Source organism: Antechinus flavipes, chromosome 1 (assembly GCF_016432865.1).
Source record: "Antechinus flavipes isolate AdamAnt ecotype Samford, QLD, Australia chromosome 1, AdamAnt_v2, whole genome shotgun sequence".
In the NCBI taxonomy this organism is placed as follows: Eukaryota; Metazoa; Chordata; class Mammalia; order Dasyuromorphia; family Dasyuridae; genus Antechinus; species Antechinus flavipes.
In genome coordinates, this window is record NC_067398.1 from 37,040,865 (window position 1) to 37,064,339 (window position 23,475).

General features: G+C 32.3%; 1 protein-coding gene across 5 annotated transcripts in view; it reads left to right on the top strand.

The window, feature by feature from the left end:
- CHL1 (cell adhesion molecule L1 like) overlaps positions 1–23,475 on the top strand; it is a 291,442-nt gene that overhangs the window by 232,174 nt on the left and 35,793 nt on the right. For all 5 annotated transcript variants that reach the window (XM_051980967.1, XM_051981004.1, XM_051980995.1 and 2 more), the window contains 8 exons: positions 2,125–2,268; positions 2,826–2,937; positions 6,188–6,354; positions 12,076–12,241; positions 16,713–16,840; positions 20,367–20,468; positions 20,678–20,875; positions 22,772–22,842. In XM_051980967.1, coding sequence (XP_051836927.1) covers positions 2,125–2,268; positions 2,826–2,937; positions 6,188–6,354; positions 12,076–12,241; positions 16,713–16,840; positions 20,367–20,468; positions 20,678–20,875; positions 22,772–22,842 — 1,088 coding nt within the window. The remainder of the gene's footprint in view (positions 1–2,124; positions 2,269–2,825; positions 2,938–6,187; positions 6,355–12,075; positions 12,242–16,712; positions 16,841–20,366; positions 20,469–20,677; positions 20,876–22,771; positions 22,843–23,475) is intronic.

Here is a 23,475-nt window from a genome sequence, read left to right on the forward strand (position 1 = left end):
GATAAATCGATATCTGTATTATGTAGATGTACGCATATGCATATATACACATGTATGTGTGTACATGCATACATACACATGCACTAAGAAGGAATGAAGAAGAATATCATTGAAATTATATTTGATCTTGGAGGAAATAGCAAGATATTAGATCTCATTAAACAAAGAACTGACATGGTCAGATCTGTGCTTTAAGAAAATCACCTTAAGCTGAAAGGAAGATAAATTGGAAGAGGCAGAGAGTTGGATATACAGAGACCAGTGAGAGGACTATTTCAATTATTCAGGCAAGAGATGATAAGGAACTGAACTCGGATTGTGTTTATGTTGTTTCAGATGTCTGTGGACCACCCAGTTCAATTTATCTAAAATTCAGGAGCAAATGGTTGCCTATAATTATGGAGAGATGGGAGAGCAGGATATATAGACCTGGAAATGATCTGTATAAAAAGAATAACAGATAACTAAGAAGCAATGAAATCACTTAGGAATATGGTATAAAACTAAACAAAAAGCTCCCTGAAAAGAGCTTTGAGGGACACTCTTAATGAGAGGGTGTTACATGGATGAAATCTCATAAAAGAGAAAGATAACAATCAGACAAATGAGAGGGAAAAAAACAGGTAATAGATAAGAGGGAATGAACCAAGTAATAGCAGTTCCACGAAAAATAAATGAATAAAGCAACTCTAGGGAGGTATAAGTCTCTAGACTGAGAAGATTTTGAATACAATAAAAGAGGTCAAAGATGTTCACCATTGAGAAGAGTCATTGAATTTGGCAGTGAAAGAATAAATGAAAATTCTGGAAAGGACAGTTTTAGTTGAATTATGAGATCAAAAGCTGGATGGTAAGATTAAGAAGAGTGAGAAGAAAAAAGCATCCAGTTAACGCTTTGTTGATGATTTTCTCAAAAAGGAGATAATGGCTAAAGTGATGGATGAATCAAGTGAATTTTTGAGGATAAGAGGGTACTTAGGAAGATTTGAAGACAGCAGAAATGGAGGTAATAGATATGGAATTTTCCCTCACTGAAATATGAGGGATATGAGAGTAGAGATTAGTAGATGCTTAATAAATATTTGCTGATTGATAGTGATGATGGCGTATTTTAAAATCAGCCAGAGTCAGGAATTCAGGTTAAGGGAAAATCTTCAATCTTTATTCTTTGTGGAGGTGAAGGGGGCTGGTGATAGCAATGTGAGCAGCTGTGACACGAACCCAGCCAGCAGTCTTTCCCCTCCTCTCTTCTTGCCCCCTCCCCCACCTCCACCCACCAAAATCGTCTCTACATCATTTCCTATACAACACATCAGGACTTGCGCAAAGAGTGGGCGGGGGCCATTCTTTCTCCAAGCATATATATTAATAGAGTATGGTCCAATTACTATTTAGCCTCATGTGCTTGGGACCTCAGTGCATCAACTCGAGCTTCAGCCCATTACAATTGATTATTTCATTGAATAATGAAATGCTAAGAGAACAAATGAGGGGTTCATATCTTCTATCTGGAGATCCAGGGATGTTAAATAACTTTAGGAAGGGGCAGGGTGGGGATCCAGCATACAAGAATGTAAGTATTTAATGTATGTGTGTGTATTATGTATAAATTTATTTATATTTATATGTATACCAAAAACCATAATTAATCAATTGCTATGTATCAATAATTGTGTTAGATGCCAGAAAAACAAATAATGAAATATTCTTTGCCCTTAAAAACCTTATATTCTACTATATATGGGCAGTGGATGGAAAACTAGCTGAGATTGTTAAGCACGAGACTAAATGATAAGTATTAAGAGATTAGAGCAAATAGAACCAATAAATACAGAAATTTTTTTTGAAATTCCTTGTTGTAGAAGGGATTGGTAATATTGTGCCTATTTTATATTTTAAGAGTGGCCGGAACCCAATAAAGGGACAATTGGTCAAGAAGGCCCTACCTAAGAAAAGAAAATGGGGAATATATTAGAAATTACAAAAGGGAAAATTCAAATGAGAAATATTGAGAATTCTCTTATATGTGTATTAAAAAAATACCATAGGATAGCATTAATTAATGACTTTTGAATATAAGATACATCTTTATTTATTGAGCTTACATACCTTAATGTCTTTCAGAAGAGCACTCCCTACCTGGTATTGTATTCTTCCCAGGAGAAATCAGTTTCAACAATATTCAGTTGAATCATACTGGTGTGTACCAGTGTGAAGCCACAAATGTACATGGCAAAATTCTTGCTACTGCCAATATCAATGTTTTAGGTAAGTGTTCATCTAAAACAGATTGTAAATTTGCATATGTAAGAGAAATATTGTGGAAAAAAAACATTATCAGTAACAAATTTTTATTTGATTAATGAGCCTAGTTTGCATTTTAATAGCAGCAGCAGATAAGGGAAAAAGTATAAAACTCAATGCATAGAACTCAGTTCTTCTCTCATTGTTCTTAGGATATAATATCAAAGAAAAAACAAAACAATTGCTTTCAAATATGTATTCATTTAGATGATAGTTCTGATTTAATAATTAAAATTCTAGATAAATATCTTGTTTTATATTTTCTATTATACAGTATCTTTATTATGTTATATAAAGATTTTTTATTATATTCTTAATATATGCAGGCAAAATGAAAAGGAGATATAATTTCAATCATATTTTGACTTATAAGACATTTATTTTATTTTATAAACATTTTATTATATTCTTTATATAGATAGTGATATTATATATATGCAAGAAAAATACAAAGGAAATATGATTTTCAAACATTTTGATTTAGAAGGTAAGACAGATTTGAATTCTGCTTTGATTTATAGATATTTCTCCAATGATGCAAACCCCAGATGATGAAGGGTATGCTGCTGTGGTTGGTTACAGTGCTTACTTATTTTGTGACGTTTTTGCCTCACCTCCTGCAGTAATTACTTGGTAAGTTTGATTTTTCCTTAAAAGGGCACTGTTTGGAGAGTATATACATATACTGTACATAATTTTTGGTCAATTGTAATATATATCCCCAATGGCTTTAAGATATTAAGCATAAATATAGTAGAAATATAATGAACTACTATCCCTATCAACCCTGTATTAAAGTTTAATGATACTTTAAAAATGTTTTATGATAAACTTAAGAGTTGTAAAGAAATTTAAAATATCAGTTTTTGATTTGTTGCTAAGCAAGTGAAGCAAGTCATAGAACTTTTTTAAGCTCTCTTCCATTATTTCAGCTCTTTTAAATATGTATAACAATAACTACAACCACAAAACATAAAGTAATTAGTAATTATGTACTACTAATAAATAATATTTTTAGAGCTTACTATATGTCAGGTACTATGCTATGCATTTTGCAATTATTTGATTTTCTCCTCACCACCATCTTATGAGGTAACTATTTCACAGATAAAGAAACTGAGGCAAGCAGAGATCAAGTGACTTGAGGAGGATCTGATACTAAAACATTAAAAAAACAATTGGGGTACCTAAAAGATATTTCCTCAGTACAGTCTCACTGAGCTCCATTTTCAATTGAAGAAAGAGAAACTTGCTTCAGTCAGATGAAAGTTGAACTGAGGGAACCCAGTGAGATGGTACAAGGATAAAAATGAAAAAGTAGATAAAATCTAGACTTCTTCCATCTTATATTAGTAAGGAGAGCTTGGTAGTTATTCAACAAAAAAGAACTAGATAAACATTGTTTAAAAGGCAGCTGAAAATGTCTTACTGTAAGGAAGAGGTTTACTAAGTACATCAGCTACAATGAATTGAGAATAGAAGAGAACAATAAAAGCATTATTAGAAGGTATATGTGAATATTATATAAATTATTCAAAATCTGAGCTAGTTTTCCAGTGCAAATGGCTAGAGAATCCATAGGGCAACATCATGGCTTCATATCCCCATTAAATATTTATTTTTACTAGTCATCCTGAACATACTCTTAGTCTACAGCAAAGATATTTAAAGAAGTAAAACATGTAACCCTAGAGCATTTTCTCCATTGAATTTACATTCTCTCCCACAAATATATGCACCCTATGTACTCAAATAGAAATCACAGGAAGAATATGCACACTGAAAACATATGTGGACAGGACATTCATGAGGAGGGTAAACTCATATGTCTGAGATTGCAGTGAGATTGCAGTTTTGGTACTATTGTGTTGCCTTCTGTGACTGTCCCACTTTATACCAGATGTTGAAATAGAAAAGGAGCTAAGAGAAATTAAAGACTTTTTTTTAAACCTTTCTCATTATGTTCTTCTGTTTTAAGAAAATAACTAGTAATATACTTGTTAGAGAAGAAAGATGAGACTGGTGACTTTTTCCACTTGGCACTAACAACATGTCATAGTCTTGGTACTGACACCTTATATAATTGTCAATAACATAAGCATTTAAATAAAATATGACTTAAATAAACTTTTGAAAAAATGCCAAATGAATGTGTTTAAGAACTTCAAACTTTGAATTTGGAATTAAATAAAACAACAATAATAATAAAATAATTTTAGAGTCAGGAGGGAACTTAGACTCTGTCATCCATTTCATTGTATAATTGAGAAAACTAAACCCCAGCAAAATTGAGATAATCAGCACAAAATCAAACTTAAAAAGGGGAAGTGGTAGGATTTGAAATTAACCTTGGCTATACAAATAGGATTAGGGTTAGTAGAATCAAGAACAATGAAATGCATCAGGAATGGTAGGTACTTTCCACTATAGATCTCTGATTTAGATATTCCCTCTGGGTAAGTCAATATTTCATTCTTTGTTCTCATATCTACAGTGCCTAGAAAATAATAAAGATGTTATAAATAATTTTTTATTTTAAAATTAGTTTTTATTGATGTCTTCTACTCCTTACATCTTCATAGTTTTTCCCCAGTTTCATTCCCTTTACCTTTCTAGAGAGTCATACCCTAAACAAATAAACATATAATGACTTCTTTTTGCTTGGTTGATTTGGGCAGTATGATCACACACACAAAATCTATTTTACCTGAAAAGTAGAACAGCAAAAATATTTACAAGTTCCAGGGATTTGGAGTTGGGAAGCCTAAGTTCAAATCCAACCACTTGTTGGCTATGGCCCGATAAGCAAGTCACCCAACGTCAGTGTGCCCTTCTTTCTCTTATCTCTAAAATTAGAAGGTTAGACTTTGTAGTCTCTAAGAAGGTCTCTTGTTCTAAATCTATAATCTTATAAAGTAGGATCTTATAAGCCTATTATAGAATTGCAAGAGTAAGGCAATACAAATAACCACAGCTGGGACTATTTCAAGAGGGTTTTGATTTCCTAATGAAGTCTGCTGCCATATGCCACTTTTAAAATAGGGTTATTCAGTGTTTTCTTTGCTCAGCAGCTCCAAACGGGGAAGTCTATCTTAACTATTCACAGACTTATCACATGGAGTCCATGGTTGTATTTGATTCCTAAGTATACAGCTTTTGAGGAAATGTTGTATCTTTATAAGCAATGGGAACCTAAGTTTTTAGTAAGATAGAAATGAATTCCCCTAAAATAAAAAGGTCACTCTTATGCCATTATTTCATTGTTTGTTTTTCCCAACACTAGGAACTTGCAAAAGAATATTTGTCTATGGATCTAAAGTGCACTGAAGTATTGATTTAAAATTGAGGAAGGTTCAGTTTGGTTCTCTATAGACATAATTGAATAAAAAATTTAAAAATACAGTCAATTAGACAAAAAGTCTTTATTGAGTTCTTAATATAGGCCAATGTCTATACTGATGTGAGAAGTTTATAATGTAATCAGTGAGACAAGTCTTATATTTATCCACCATTTATAGAACCTAGAGATTAGAAAATAGAAACTAGCTCAGATAAATCATTTGTCCTCTATGGTTCTCAGTCTCTTAATATTTTCAACAAAGTGATTGGAATAGATAATGTTTGAAGGACAACTTTAAAAGGCTATGATTGAATGATTAGATAGAGAGAAATCAATGATTCAACAATCATTCATTAGCCTGTATTTCAGGGAAAATAGAGTATTACATATTATATATTGAAATTCAAAGAAAGAAGAAACAAACAAACAAACAAAAAAGATTAGTCCTCCCCTTAATCCAGTTAAATTTGAGCGGCTTGATTGGGGTGGGGAAGAAAGCAAAATTGAATCTTTAAATTAATTCTTAATTTTAACAATCAATAGGCAAAGACCATCGAAAGTTGAAAGGCTAGAAGGTCCACATTACACTACACATCAAAATGGAACCTTAGAAATTAAAAAAACAACAAAAGAAGATGCTGGTCCATATACTTGTTGGGTGAAAAGTCCTCGAGGAGAGGTGGCAGTCACTGCCCATTTGGCAATTAGAGGTATTTTGCACTTTTATGCTTTTTCAAGAAATTTCATGTGACTAGTTTTGTTTTGTAATTTCTTTCTTTCTTTTTTTGTTATTTTTCCTAAAGAAAATTGCAGAATTTATATTCCAATTTTATTCTCATTCTAGAAAATGTTATTTATAAAGAGGTCAAATAACTACAAATAATGTTTAATAATAAAGGATAATATAGACTATGCTAAATATTTGTAAATTTTAAGTTGTTCTCAAGGGATGGCAGAGAATGGGATCTTCATATTCCTTTTTTGATTTTGCTCTTTCTTGGTTGTTATTTTAATTTCTTACATTGTAAGTATTTATTCTCTAATTTGAAAACTTCATGTTGAAAGTAGATTTCATTTTACAAAATTTTACAAAATTACAAAATTTTACAAAATTTACAAAAGTGGCTTATAGAATAAAAGGTTCTTTCTCTCTCTCTCTCTCTTTCTCTATCTCTGTCTGTCTCTCTCTCTCTTTCATACACACACATACACACATGCTCACATAGACACATTGTGTAAGGTCATAGAACTAAGTAGGAGACTATTCTTAGTCATGTGATGACAATGGTGCCATTTAAGTTAATCAACAGGAAACAAATTGATTAGGAACTCTTTTACAGATCACAAATAAAAGTTCTGGATTTCTTCATACCATTAGCTTTACTGTTGTTTGGATTTAGAAATTAGTCAAAGAACCCTTTTCACATTAATATAAAAGCATTGAGAGAGAGGCCTTTAATAATGGAAGAGATCCGAGACTGTTTTTTCACAGAATTTTGGATTTCCTTTGTGTATGTGTGTTTTATGAGGATGTGAGGACGTGTAAGTGCTTTCTGCTGAAATTAGATTCATATACTTTTTTGCTTTTGCTTTTGAATATTTTGTCACTTCTCATGGCCCTTTTTATTTTTTAAATATTTTAAAACATCTGGAGAAGTTTTAAAATAGGTCAATGAACTTAAAGCCCAATATACAGAATACTTAAGCTAGAGTCAGGAAGTCCAACCTCAGACACCATGTGATCCTTAGAAAATAATTTAATCTCTGTTTGCCTCAATTTTCTCAATTGTACAATGTGGACAATAAGTGCACCTACCTTTCAGAATTGTTGTGAGGATCCAATGAAGTAATATTTGTAAAGCACTAAACTTTGTGAATATGCACATATGTACAAAAGCACACATTCACATTCTTGTATATACATATATTATTCATATACATGTACGCATATGTGTGTACACTAAAATATTCAAATCAATCTGTGATACACTTGATATATAAGCTCTGACTAATGATGTAAATCATGAACCATCCATTATTACTTATTCCATATGATTTTTGTCTATACCTTCCTATAAATTTTTCCTAGGAAGTCTACCCAATGTGATGGAAGAGGCTTTTTTTTTTCTTTCTCCAATTATTACAAGAGAACTTGTGGAACCTGTTTACCTATACCTCTCCTTTCTTGGCTTTTTCTATCTTGCCTTTAGTTGATAATATATCTCATATCTAGTCTTCAAAGTTCCTCATTATTTATATGTAACAACCTATGTACACATAATATGTAGTTCTCCATTGCTCTCTAATATTCATTTTTAATTATTTGGAAATGCTCATGTTGTATGTCTTAATGTCATGCAGAAATATTGCTAGAATCTTGATATTAAAAAACTTTTCCTATTTTTCCTTGGAGTCATTAATGGAGCTTTGTCAGTTATGAGACAATCTAGCCTCATCAACCTTCCTATTCAGCTCCAAGCAGACAGATTCCCTTATTTTATTTAATTGTCAATGTCTTCCTTTCTATTGTTTTTTTTTCCTCTGTTGACTACAACATATTGAAATTTCTCTGAAACTTCAAAAGAGCCTAACTAGGCTCTGTCATACCATCTCCATCCTTTGTCAGCCTAACTGCTTGAAAAACCTACCTCTATTTGGTGTTTTACTTTCTTCCTTCTACCCTTCAATTGTTTGTCTTTATTCTCATCATTCAGCTGAAACTCTTCTCTCTAAAGGCACTAATGAACTTCTACATTCCATTTCTGATGACAATTATTTTCCTTAACCTCACTCTTTCCTTCTGTATACTCTTTCCTCTCTTTTGGGGGGAAATACTCTATCCTGGTGCTCCTATTTATTAGAATGAGCTTGCACAATCTCATTTGCTGATTAGTCATCTATGTCTCATCCACTACCTTTGGGCATAGCCTAAGGCTTTGTTCTTGGGTGTCTTTCTCTATATTTGCTTGATAACATCATCCACTCCCATAGACTCAATTATGATCTCTATGCAAATTTCTCTAAGATTGATATATGCAGTCCAGTTTTCCCCCAGAGATCAAGTCCCACATCACCAACTGCCTATTTTAAACATGATGTCTTAGAAGCATTAGATACTGTGTCTAAAGACAGATTCACTCTCCTTCTCCTCAAATCTTTCCTTTTTTTCAAACTTGCCTTTTACTGTCAAAGGTACGACCTAGATTCATAATGTTGGTGCCATTCTTGACTGTTCACATTTATTTACTCCCACATAGATAATCAATTGCCAAAACTGTCATTTCTCTAATATGCTTTTTCTTCTGTCCAGTCAGTCATCACCCTAGTTGAAACAGTCATAGTTACTTCTGTGATAAGCTCTTTTTTGGTCTTCTTACCTCAAACCTCTTCCCACTCCAATCTTTCTTCCCTTAAAGTTCCAAAATGATGATTCTAATGTCCAGAACTTATTGTTTCATAAACATACACGACAAATTCGAGTGTTTCCTTTTGCTTCCAGGAAAATAAATAAAATAAATTTTTTGACATTTATAATATTCATAATCTAGCTCCTTTTATAACTCTTCCCATTTTACTTATTCATTTTTCCATACCCTTCTTACAGCTTATTTCTTGTTCTTCATACAGAAGACTCTACCTCCCATTTCTCTGCCTTTGCAGTCTATGTTGAACTTGAAATGCACTTTTTATTAACAAAAAACATTTTGGAATCCTAGATATCCTTCAAGACTACTCAAGTGGGATCTTCTTCATAAAGCCTTTCACAACCCAAGTCAATCCCTCAATTGCCAGGTTATTCACTCACCAAATGACTTCTTACTAATTTTTACATATTCTGCATATATTTATATATGTTTATGTTGTCTTCCACATTAAAATGTAAAGTCTTGAAATGAAGGAGCATTCATCTATTTGCATATCCCCAGTGTTGAACAAAGTGCTCAACAAAGAGTGAGCACTTCTTAAATCCTTATTGATCAATTGATCCATACAGTCTGCATATGTAGATACTTCTTTTGAATAGTTATACACCATCAGGATTTTGGAACGTGACAAAATCCACACAGTGTGCAGAGAAGAACATTTGGAGGACATCAACATTCACAATGTGATCTTCTACACCTTGGACACTGATATATTTATCACAATATAGTATACTTTTGATGAATATTTACCTTATTTTGGGCATTATTGTATGTTCATTATGGAGAGTGGCTGAATAGTATTATTTCTGTTGTGTCCTTCTAGGAATTCTAAATGATTTTTGAGTTATGCATAAAAGATCCTTTTTTAGAAAAGATATTTTACTACCAAATCTAATGTGATTTCATCCTCACAATCAACAATAAAAAGAGTACAATATAATAGTTTATTTTCTACATCTTTCAGTTAATTATGAAAATGATAAAGATATGGTCTAGTAATGAATATTTATAGTAAAAGTCTACTTGTCTCCTCTTAGTACTTTTACTAAGGATTTCACTTATATGTGTAGATGCCAGATAAAAATAGTATATTGATGAGAGAGTAGATATATAAATTTGTAAGTATGGATATGTTTTCTTGAGTTCTCTTTTTTGGGGGAGGGGAACAGGTATATTACAAGGTCTCAGGTTTGGTTTCAGTTATTAAAATGTGTTTGCCTCTTTCAGATGCATTGAGTAGTGATCCGTTGGTGCTTTCATAATTGTCATTCCCCTAGCATGTATCTATTCTGTATGTATTTGGTCTAATCAGGATATATTTTCTATTTTTGTTTACTTTGAATCTGTTTCTGCCTTTTATATACTTTTAATTGGTGGCATGAGATTTGCATGTTTGGGGGCTTCATAATTGTTGATGCTGAAAGTATTTGTTATAGTAATCTTTACAGGTCTTTTCTGTTTTTTTTTTTCTTTTATTTGAATTCTTCCTTTTCTCTTCATCTTTAAATGTCTTATGGATAACTTTGCTTAGTTGGACCTCTTGCTAGTCTTCCTCTAACATGCTTTTGCTCTTCATTTTTTTTTTTTTTGTATTCTGAGTTAACACTGTTCATATGCTTCCATCATCCATCTCTAAAATTATACCCCTACACACAGTTATCTATACCTAAAAAATATACATATGTTATATGTATGTAGATAGTTATATGCACACATATGTATACACACACACACACATATATATACATACATTATAAACCAAATTGTTGTAACTATTACAAGCTAAAGTAGATTTAAACATAATGTTTTTCATTTGGAAATTTGACTTCTTATATTGAAGTGGAAGTGAGACATAAGATGTTTCTGCTTACAAGCAAACATTTTTATTTGGTTGAATTTTGGTTTAATTTATCTTTTTTAGTCTATCATATTTACATATATATGCAAATATATTTTATACATATACATACATATATGTGTGCCCATAATTTTCTTTTGCTTTTTAATTATTTTGGGGAAGATCAGGTAGTTTATAGAATATATAATAACATTAGAAATGCCAAATTGGGTTAAACCCATCTCAATATACAGTCTATATCTGACAACCAAAGTGGGAAAAATGGGAAAGCACCATGCCCTTTCTATTGCTATATAGATCCTGTCTTATCACTTGGCACCTTTTCCTACTCCAAAACATTAACATGTTAAATTTTAATTAGATTGCTGCTATCAATTTGTATTATAGATATAGCTCACTTCATTTAGATTTTGACAGCTGTCCTCCTATAATGATCAACTTAACTACTTATTTCCACATAAACCTTAAACACAAGTTTAATCAGTTAATAAATTAAATTGCAGAAAGTAAAATTAGAAATTCCTTAACTTTTTGGTACTATTTAGTTATTAAAGAATGGAAACACTCATCTATATCATTCCTCATCTAACTTTCATATGTCCACATTTGGAAATCCAGTAGACCATTAGATATCATACCTTACTTTACTGTAAAGTTGTAAAGGAGAAAATCATTAGCTAAAATTTTAATTACTCTTTGTTCTCTTGCCAATTATTTTCAGATCTTCTAGTTATCCATGCTTGAATGCGAAGCCATTAAGTTTTATTTTGTTTTTAACCTGGGCCGCTGATTTCATTGGGATATACGATATCAACTGAGGAAACACTTTCTACTTCAGTAATCCAAAATAGTACTGTTCTCCAACTTACAATTATAGACAGTTGCCTATAGTACTGATTGGTTAAGTGACACGATTAGCATCATGTGGTTAGTTTAACTCTCAAATATAACTTGCACACAGGTATTCCTGACTTAAAGACTTTTTCTCTGCTATCATCCAGTTCCTCACAGGAAGTTAATAACAATAATAAATAAAGTCATGAAAATATTATTAGCACATTTAACATAAACATTTTCCAAATTAATTTGACAATAGTATCTTTAAAACAGAATTCAATTCTAAACAATGTCTCTGTGTGGTTTAACAGATGCTACAAACCTTACCATTTCTCCACTGAATCCTCATGTCATCAAGTCACACTTGCTAGTTTTGCACTGTGAGATAGAGTGTGATTCCCATTTGAAGCACAGTTTGAAGTTATCTTGGAGCAAAGATGAGGAAGCACTTGAAGCTAATGGAACTGAAGATCTCAGGTAATCAATGGGGATATATCCTATAGTAAATGTAACTTACACAGAAGGTAAGAAGCCTTGCACTTTGGGGGGAAATTTGAAAGATATAATATCATTATTTAAAAAAAAAGATGAAAAAAATCCTAAAATATTTCATTTAACTCCTTCCAGATCCATTTGCAGAAAAGTAACATGTGTATGTGTATGTGTATGTGTATATGTATGTATGTATGTATAATATATATATATTATCTTAGTTTGGGTGTAGATTTCTGAATTAGAAAAGAGTTATTTGACATAGTCTATCAACTATGAGAAAGCCTACATATTGAGCCTTAGAAGAAGCCATAACTTAGACATCTGAAGGGATAGAAGAACATTTGTCAAAGAACAAAAACAAATAAGAAATACTTAACCCCCTCCAAGTACTTCAGAGTAGACAAGAATATATATAAAATGTTTAATAAAACCCAAAAATTTTTAGTGAGAAGACTTAGCCCCTTTTTCATTCTTAATCCTCTCCGAGGTTTCTTTGTCAACATTGATGATATGTTTCTTCGTCTGGAGAATCTGGAATGAGAAAATTTTTATTGTTGTTGTTGTTGAGCATGAATATTTCAGGGATGAAATAGAATATGTTGAAAGCAATATTGGTCTTTTTTCCTCCAATTTCTGAAGAAGTATTTGAGCACTGAGATTGAAGACAGGAGACCTTCATTCACATCACAGCTCTGTTATATTTCCTAGAGGTCTGTAGGTGGCACAGTGGATAAAGTATTGTTTTTGGATTTTGGAACACTTGAAATCAGATCTTGCCTGAGACACTTGTATTACCCCGGGCAAGTTATATGACTTTAATCAGCCTCAATTTCTTCACTTATAAAATGAGATTAAAATTGCCTCTACTGCACAGAGTTATTTTGAATAGCAAATGAGTTGCTAAACAAAAAATACCAGATATAAAAGGCAAGCAATTCTCTTTTCTCTCATGCTTTTTTCGTGCTTTTCTCCATCATCATCATCGTCGTCATCATTGTCATCATCTTCATATTCTGCTGCTCCTCATTATTTTCATCTTCTTGTTGCTAATCAGTAGTATCTGAATATTTTGGATTCTCTTTGGAATTTTCTTGGCAAGATATTGGAGTGGCTGGCCATTTCTTTTTCCAACTCATTTTACTGTTGAGAAAAACAGGCCTAAGTGACTTGTTCAGAGTCCTATAGGTAATAAGTTTCTGAAGCCAAATTTCCACTCAGGTCTCTTGACTGAGGAGTTCCTCACTCCAAGACTGGGTTTTACCTATTGCATACCTAGCCAACCTAAAATTTCTCCAATGTAAAAGTTTAGGATAGACTAGATGGTCTCTGTGGTCCTTCCACCTTTTAATCTATCATTTTTCTTTGGAATGTCATAATTTTCATTTTAAAATGTAAGCATATTCCTCTTGATATATAAGTAACAGTATGCATACACTGAGGTCTATTATTGTAAGTGAAAGAATCCTAAGGAAAAATAAAATATCATTTTTAGGTGACATTTACAAGTGAGAAGAGAAATACATAAGATTTCTTTGGTACTTTTTGCATATTTTAATTTAAAAAATAATAAAACCAGCCAATTTTTTGCTGAAGGAATTGGATTTTTAAAGTTTTTTTTTTTTCACAGTATATAGTACTGTGAAACTTTTATTATAACTTACCAAACATTCTGATTAGGGTATAAAAAATCATAGCAATCACATATGTTCTAAGAATATATTAAGAATTTTAGTTGGAGCAAGAGTGTGGAAAGAATTAAAATCATCCTCAAATGAATCACGTCCAAAATCAAGCCCATCCTTTTCCCTCTTAAAAATCTGCTTCTCCTCTAAACATTCCCTTTTATTTGTACAATTTCACAATCCTCAGAGTAATCTGATGCTTCCCACTGCCTCACACTACCCAATATCCTACTGGCTTCTAAGACTTGTTGAGAAAGCTGGGTGGTAGAGTAGATAGAACAATGAAGCTGGAGTAAAGATGACCTGAGTTTGAAAGCTTCCTTAAATACTAACTCTAACTCTGGACAAGTTATTCAACTCTCAGTCTCAATTTCCTCATTTTAAAAATAAAGATAACTCACTGAATTGTTACATAGATCAAATGAGATAGCTGAACCCTTTGCAAACCCTGAAGTGCCTAAATTAGAGAAGAAAATTGGAGCAGTGGATAGAACTGACTTTGGAGTATGAAGATTTGAGTTCTAGTCTTACCACTGTCATATATAACTATGTGAACCTGGGCATATCACTTCTATTCTTGATAGTCTAAAGTCTTCCCTTTGTCTATAAGCTTCAGAAAAGTTAGTGACCTGAATTAATAAATGTAGTTATTTCATATATGAATTACTGATGTTGACTAAATTATATATTTAGTCCAATTACAAGTCACAGATGTCAGTTATTATTGTTATTCTTAATCGATTCCATGTTAAAAATTTTTACTATATTATCTTTGTTTTCTCGAGTTTCAGAAAACAAGGTGACCCTCTTTGCTAGATTAGACTCTCTCTAACTGTATAAATGACAAATCATGCCTGTCTGATGTCTCATTAATTGATCAACTCTTTCTCATCTCTATATTCTTCATTTTTACTTTCCTTGCCCACTTTTTTCCAAAGTGCTAAAATCTTTAAGATTAAAACAACATTTCTCAAATTCTCATCCTCTATCATTCCCCTCCTTTAAAGACAAGTTTATAGAAAAAGCAAAGGAAGCTTTCATTTCCGCAGCTTCTTTACCATTCATTCATTTCTGAAGCCTCTAACCTTTGGTTTTATCTATCTTCAGTACTGAAACTAGTCTCTTCAAGTTTAATAATGGACTCCTTACTGTGAAATCCAGTAGCCTTTTCAAAGTCCTTCTTAAAACGTTGCTCAAATATTAATTATTTTTGACTAGTGTCTCCTTTTTTATTTTTAACCTTCCTTTCTATTATACTAGTTTTCTTTAATTCACCCAACCTTTGCTCATCATTCACTTTTCCTGGTTTCTTTTCTTCATTTTCCTCTCCAGATAAAATCATTCAAAATTTTGTATTTTTTCTTTTTTCTCTCTCTTCTTAACCTTCTCCAGTTCTCAGTATTCAATGTTTATGTTGCCTCTATGCAACTAAGATTAATATTCTAACCACTCTTACCAGCGGTTCCAAGGAATTGTAGTATAGTAAAGTACTATAGTATTATATTGCTTTACTGTAGTATAGTACAGCAGTTACATCCCAGAGAAACTCTTGGTAGAGGGGCTAAGCCAGGGATAGGGTAACCAATAGGCTTCAAACTTTCCAGTTGGGTTGGGGGGGATGTTTGCCCCAACCATTTGAAGACTTCTTTTAGCAGAATAGGTGAATGAAAACAGTTTGTTCCAATGGCCATGAAAAGAGCTGAAACAAGAAGTGGGGAGTGCCTAGGCATTTGTCAGACATTGAAGAAACCTATGGCCATCCACTGCATCCTGGTCCATCTTTAATTATCCTGATTTTTGTACTGATACTGGAATTACACGACTTTGGGAAAGAGAATAAAATTCATAGTCACGTATAATTCTGCCTCACTACAAACAAATTCATCATCTTGTGATGTGAAGGGTCCTCTTCAAAAATTAAGGATGAACAACAACAGCCCTGTTGAAGATTGACTGACCTTCTTATTTCTAATCTGGGAAATTTCCTAATATTACAATGTTTTTCTAACTGCTTACAACAGATCTTCAACTAGGTTTTGTTTTGATACCTCAAATTCAATATATATATGAAATTAAACTCATTATAATTATCATTCCTACTCAAGCACATTCCTCTTCTTAATTTCCCTATGGTAATTTTCTAACCACTTTCTCAGTCATTCCATATTAAATCTATGGTTTCATCCTTGGCTATTCCTTTTGCCTTTCCCCACATGTCCAAGGAATTTGAAACTTTCCCTATTGTTTTTATTATACTTGTCTGAAACTTTCCCTTTAAACAACAGATATCTCAACTCCAGTTTCCATTGCTTGTTGTCTTTACTTGTTATCTGAATTAATTCAATAGCCACAAATTGGCCTCCAGATTTCATACCTTTCTCTTTTTTAATCCTCTTTTCTTCACATGACTCTCAAAATATTCACATAACTTCTCAGTTTCAAAATCTGTTCTCTATTGCTAACTGAATAAAATATAGGATCCATATTCAAACCGTCCTCAATAGGACTTCAGCCTACCTTACTAGCCACATCTCAGGCTATCTTCCTGTATAGATTATGCTCTAATAAAACTGGATTACCAACTATTCTCTGAAATTGTCTTTAATTCCTTCATCTTTTTTTCTGCACTATTCTTTTCTTCTGGAGAGGAAACTGACTATTCTAATGGAGAGATTTCATCAAATCATATTCAGGAAATTAGAGCATTTATTTATGGATATTTGTTTTTCTTTTCCTTTTTTTGGTAATTGCTCTTTTTTTTTTTTTTAAAGCCGGATAGCTATTGATGGAGACAAACTTACTATTTCAAATGTCACTTTAGAGGATGAAGGATTGTATTCCTGCCATGTTAATACTGCACTTGATAGAGTGGAGGCAACAACTCAAGTAACCATTCTTGGTAAGTCATTCTTTATTGGTTTATCATAAGAGAAAATATATTATCTACCTCTATTCTTGTTTAAAGTCTTTTCTTAACAATTAGATCTAAAATGCTAGCTTCCTGGATCTGTTAAGCTTTATTTCCTCTTTTTTTTTCTTGTTATGAAGTCAGCATATGATTAAGCATTTTTACACTTGCACATTTGATTTTGAGCTTATTGCACATAGTATGGAACAGTGGGTCAAAGAATCTTTGGAATACAGATTAAGCTTTGGAAAGGATTTTAAGGACATTTCAACCCTTTCATTTTTACAAATGAGACTAGACAAGTTGTGTGTTTATCCTGAGGTCATATAGATAATAATCCTTCACAAAGATCATAAAATAACAATCACATAATTGGAAAAGAATTAAAGAGCCACTTACACTGACCTCATTTCTACAGATTAGCATACTGAGGCCCATCCAAACTATGTGGTGTAGAACAGACATATAAACATAGCCTTTCTGACTCTAAATCCTGCAAAGGCCTTTAGTGGTTAAAGTTGATACTCATGTCCAGGAGGACAAAGGAAATTGGAATTATTTGTCAAGTTTCATATTTATGAGGACTTTCTATAGAAACAGAATGGATTAGTTAAAATCTTGACTCTATTAGTATCTTTTTTAACTTGATTATTTAACCTACCTCCAATTTCTTTTTTCTGTAAAATGATTGGTTGAACTAACTAGACAATTTCTTAGGTCTCTTATAGTAATAAATTGTTTATCCTAAAAGATCTATACAATTCCCTACCTCAATTTACTCACATACTTTATCCCCAGATATAAACAAAAGTTGATTGATTTTTCTCCATGTAATTCCTGCTAAATATACAAATCAAGAGATCCATAAAATCATAATTGTCACTCACATTAATCAACCTATTTCTTTTCTTTTTATTTTTTTCATAAAAAAAAAAAACAAAACTAAATTACCAGGTTCAGGATATGAATATTTTATTTCTGAATATCTAAAAAAAAATTGTTTAACATATTTATCTATAAATAAATACATATATACATATTTGAACTATTTTAATCTTTTATAATTATAATTGTATAATTATAGTTGTAATTATGCAGTAAAATTATAATTATATATCATAGTTCTTCATGAGTTTATACTGTGATATAGGCTACATTTATTAAATTTATTTTTTCTAAGAAAATTTCAAAAATTAACAAAATATGCTTTAACTTTTCCCCATAAACATATGACAGTTCATGGAAAATTGGATCATATATTCAGAGGCAGCTTTCCTTTTAATTCTTTGTATGCAAGTGCATCTATCTTAGTTTCATTCTATTCTCTTTACATAAGATTTAATCTCAGATGTATACTCTACTCTAGTGAACACTTAGATTACACATATATAGTGTTTGCAGAATTGGAGGCAGTGAAGGGCAGAAGAAAGACAATTTGGCGTCGGAGGACAAATTTCTGATTTTGAGCACTTCTACTTATAACCTTTGTGACCTAAATCACTTTTCTGAGCTTGAACTTGCTTTTCTTTACAATGAGGGCTTAAATGAAATAACTGCAAAGGTCAAATATGAATTTATCATATTGTGATTCCAAATTAAACATTTGTAAAGATTATCAAAATGTAAAGAAGTGATAACTTCCTTTTTGCCCCTAAGATAATAGAGGGTTGAAATCTCATCATTGGTCACATTTTGAGAATCTATCACGTGTGTGTATTTGTATATATATATATATGTGAATTTACAAATTTATATACATACACATAGATACATATACATATATGTGTGTATATATGCATATTATATATAAACACATATACATATATTTATGTACTTATTTCTTTAATTTTTGAAAATAACTTGTGTCAAGGACTTAGTACATTTTATTTTCTTTCTTTCTGATATATGTATAAAATAGATACTTAAGTGTCTCAATAAACAGAGGGCTGAATTTGTAGATAGAAATATCTTTATTCAAATCTTGCTTCAGATACTTAACTAGCTGTGTGATTCTAGGCAAGTCTCTTAACTGATCTCATATTCAGTTTCTTTACTTGTAAACTGAGGAAAACAAGAGTTCTTACCTTCTAAGTTTGATGTGAGAATCGAATGAGGTAGCACATACACATGTATCTGCATATATCTGCATATAAATTTATATGTTGTGCTTGACAAACTGTATCACCTTTACCTATTAAAGTCAGTTAGAGTGTCAACTAGAATGGCTGCAGGGTGATATACTCTTCAAGGGGGAAAAAACAAAAAAACAAAAAACAAAAACATTTCTTGAAGCCCTTCTAATAAATCCAAGAGGAATAGTCATGTATTTCAGTGAAGGGAAAATCCATAACAATGAAGTAGCATGACACTGAAATAGTGAGGTAGAAGGGTTTCAGGACATTTAGGCCACAGGACATAACAAGTTGATCTCAGAGCCATGAAGACCAGTGTTCAATCCTTGTCTCTAATATATATTGACTGAGGAAATCATCACCTCAAGGTGATCTAAGAAACTCTCCAAGCATGTAAGCTGCTGTCAGTACATTGGTAGAAGTTTGACTAACCCTATTTGGCTTGATATACAATAGATTCTTAATAGATGTTTATTGATTGATTTTTATTCATCCAGGAACTCCTTATAACATGGAAATCACAGGTATAGTGCCTACCCTAAACTAGACTTATCCATGTACAGATTGTTTCCCCCCAATAAAATGTAAATTTCTTAGGGACAGGGGCATTTTCTTTTTTTAGTCTATTTCTGTTTCTTTCTCAGGCTCTCTCAACATACATAATGGGGCAACATATATTAATTAGGATTGAAACTCACCAACTCACTCATTGAAAGAAAAGACCTTTTAATAATTTATAATTTGTCATATTTTTTTTCATTTTCTGAAAATCCAAATCCTTTTCTGTGATGACCGCATATTTTAAAATCATCTGGAGTCAGGTTAAGAGAAAATCTTCAATCTTTATTCTTTGTGGAGGTGAAGGGGGGTTGCGATAGCCCTGTAAGTAGCTGCGATAAGAAGCCAGCAGTCTCTCCCCACCTCTTTTCCTGCCCCTCTGCCTTCACCACCCAAATCGTCATTTCCTATACAACACATCAGGACTTGCACAAAGAGTGGGCGGGGGCCATTCTTTCTCCAAGCATATTTATTAATAGAGTATGGTCCAATTACTGTTTAGCCTCACATCCTTGGGATCTCAGTGCATCAACTCAAGCTTCAGTCCATTATACTTTTCTTTTTCTCTGAGGCAATTAAGTGACTTGCCCAGGGTCACACAGCTAGGAAGTGTTAAGTGTTTGAGACCAGATTTGAACTCAAGTCCTCCTGACTTCAGGGCTAGTGCTCTATCCACTGCACCACCCAACTGCCCCTGGAATCCTTATTTCTCATAATAAAAGAACACACACACACACACACACACACACACACACACATAAACAAACACACACACCCCCTTATTACTCTGTTGTAATGTATTTTATTTTCTTTACATTATTATCCAGATGTTCCTGATCCACCACAAAATCTCTATCTCTCTGAAAGGCAGAACAGGAGTGTGCGGTTGACTTGGGAAGCTGGAGATAGCCACAACAGTATCATAACTGGTAGAAAATACTTCAATAATTAAAATTTTTCATTATATCTCATTATGAAAAAGTTTTTTAAAAATATTGTGAAGTTGCTCTTTACAATATTATATGATATAACTGATGAAACATTTTCAGCCTAACTTGTATATCATGCAGGATATAACATAATTAAATGTGCTTAAGTATATGTTTCTAATTATATAAAATATGCCTTTTTTTCCAAGAGTTCATTATAGAGTTTGAAGGCAATAAAGATGAGCCAGGAAAGTGGGCGGAATTGACTAAAATTCAAGGAAATGAAACGACAACCCTGTTATCATTGGCACCATATGTAAAATACCAGTTCCGAGTAATAGCGGTAAATGCTGTGGGAAAGAGCCTACCCAGTGAGCCTTCTGACTATCATGAAACTCCACCTGCAGGTAAAACAGATAATTTTCATTCTATATATCTTTTAGCTTAGCTTCATCCTATTAATTTAAGAGATACTTCATTAAAAGCCCTCTGAAGAGTCACACCATACACCACATACTGCACACTCTCTACCCCCTGCAAATTTCAAGAAACAGATTAGTTTATAACTTTAGTCTGTACCATTATTGTACAACTACTATTACACATCAAAGATACAAGGAGACATATTTTTCTTCTATATTGCCACCCAGATTTTGATTTTTCCCCTATCCTGAGAGATGTAGCAACACATATTATTCCTAGAAAATTAGACTACCTCCTAATTATTATATCCTAGAAAATACCTATTACTCTAAGCTGATTCTAAATGGCTTTTAGTAGTTAAGATTGGCATTCTGTTATATCCGGGAGGTCAAAGAGGATTAGAAACCTGCATAAGTGTGCCAAGCCAGGATAAGTAGAGCATGGCATTTTTGTAGGCACCAGTGCAGATTAAATGAGACATAGAAGTTAGGATTTAGCCAATCACTTTAACTATCTCTATTTATGTTTTCTTCCTCTGGCAAAGAGAGACTTTAGGTGACTATATCATTCATTTAAATTCTTTGGACATTTTTGTTAGTTCATTATGTTCAGAATATTCCACAATTCATGTTCTAGAACAACTCAAATTAGACGACTTAATCATGATTTATCAATGTGTAGGAAAGTAAGGGAAAATATTACACATTTCTTAGGACAGTAGAGATCCCCATAATCATGTCTATGATTCACATATATAAAGTACAATTTTAAATTGAAGTTGATTTATGTTTTTTTCAAAGTTTCCCCAAATACTCTCCCTTATCCTCTCAAAAAATGAACTTCCCAAAATAGAGCCTTAAATTTCTTTGAATTTTCCCTCCACCTAGAATAATTGGGTTGGGTGTGTTTGATGTACATTTTGTATAATCTCATAATCCCTGCTCCAACCCTCAGAACATTTACTTTTTTTTTTAACTTCAAATATGGAAGGTCTAAGTTTAAGACCCCTCTTTTGGGCATTTATTCTTAATGTGTTCTTTCCTAGCATGATTTCATGCTTTGTTCCACCAGTGCAGGATTCTCTATGTGAAATAACTACAATAGAAGGGTCAATCATCTGTGTAATCTATTTTACACTAAACTTGTTACATATCTGTAATGTTTGTGCATTTTCCATTTTTTACATAAAAAGGCTGGCATTTGAAAGGAGTCATTCTGTATTGTCTGCTTGGTTTTCCATTTGAATTGCCTGCTCACTTCCCATTGTTTTGTGGGTTCTCCCCAAGGTGATTTATTGTACTAAGTCAACTGTTAGGAAAATAATCACCCTGTCTTTTTTGAATTAATAACGTTAAGCACCACTTTGGAGCAAGGATTTTTAACCTTTGTGTGTGTGTGTGTGTGTGTGTGTGTGTGTGTGTGTGTGTGTTGGACCCCTTTGGCAATCTCATGAAAGCTAATAACTTCTCTGAATAATGTTATTAAATGCAGAAAATAAAATGCATAGCATTAAAAAGGGAACCAATTATATCAAAAATAATTACTTGTTTTTCATACACACATATGAATGTATGTGTGTAATTGGAATAATTTATTGTATCAAGTTAGAAGGGTTTTTATTAGTTTGCTTGTTTTCTTTATTTTTCAAGCAAATGTGGAATATTTTGGAAACATTTTCTTCAATATAATAAATCAAAATGAAAAATTATAGGTGAAATTATGTTTAAAAATGTGGAATAATTAGAAATAATAAAGATAGCTTTTTGTTAATAAGTTATTTTTATTTTATTTTAATAAATTATGGTAAGTTTGAGGTGATTCTTATATAGATTATCAAATGATGAATGAAAAGATAATTTTAAGTCTATGTAATTTTCTAGCTCCAGATAAGAACCCAGAAAACATAAGAGTTGAAGCTTCTCAACCCAAGGAAATGTTTATCAAATGGGAGGTAAATATGATTATTTCTTTTTAGTTTATTATTGTTTGTTTCTTTTTGTCTTTTAAGACACTGAAAACTAAAGAGCATATTGATAATTCTGGTGGAGTGACTGAGTGCTCCTATCTACTCTCAATGGAGCAGCCAGATGGCAGAGTGGATAGAGCATCAGGTCTGAGGTCAGAATGACTCATCTTCCTGAATTCAAATCTGGCCTTAGACACTTACTAGTTGGGTAATTCTGGGCCACTTACCTAACTCTGTTTCCCTCAGCTTTCTCATCTGTAAGAGAAGGAAATGGCAAAGTATTTCATTATCTTTGCCAAGAAAATCCCAAATGGGATTACAAAGATTTGGACACAACTGAAAAAACCAGCAGCAACAAAAGTTTATTCTGTATTTATTTTGTATACATTTATATGTAAACATGTTATATTTTTTAGAATAAGATCACACAGCTTGAGATCAAGTTATTGTCTAATTTTTTATCCTTGTACTCATGATTTTAGCACATGGCAGAACTTGAGAAATATGAGTTGGATAACTGATCAATCAATTAACCAAAACCACAAAATATTCATATTCTGGAGTATACAAATAGTCCCTGACATCAAACATTTTATAATCACTTGGTGGGATAGAGGG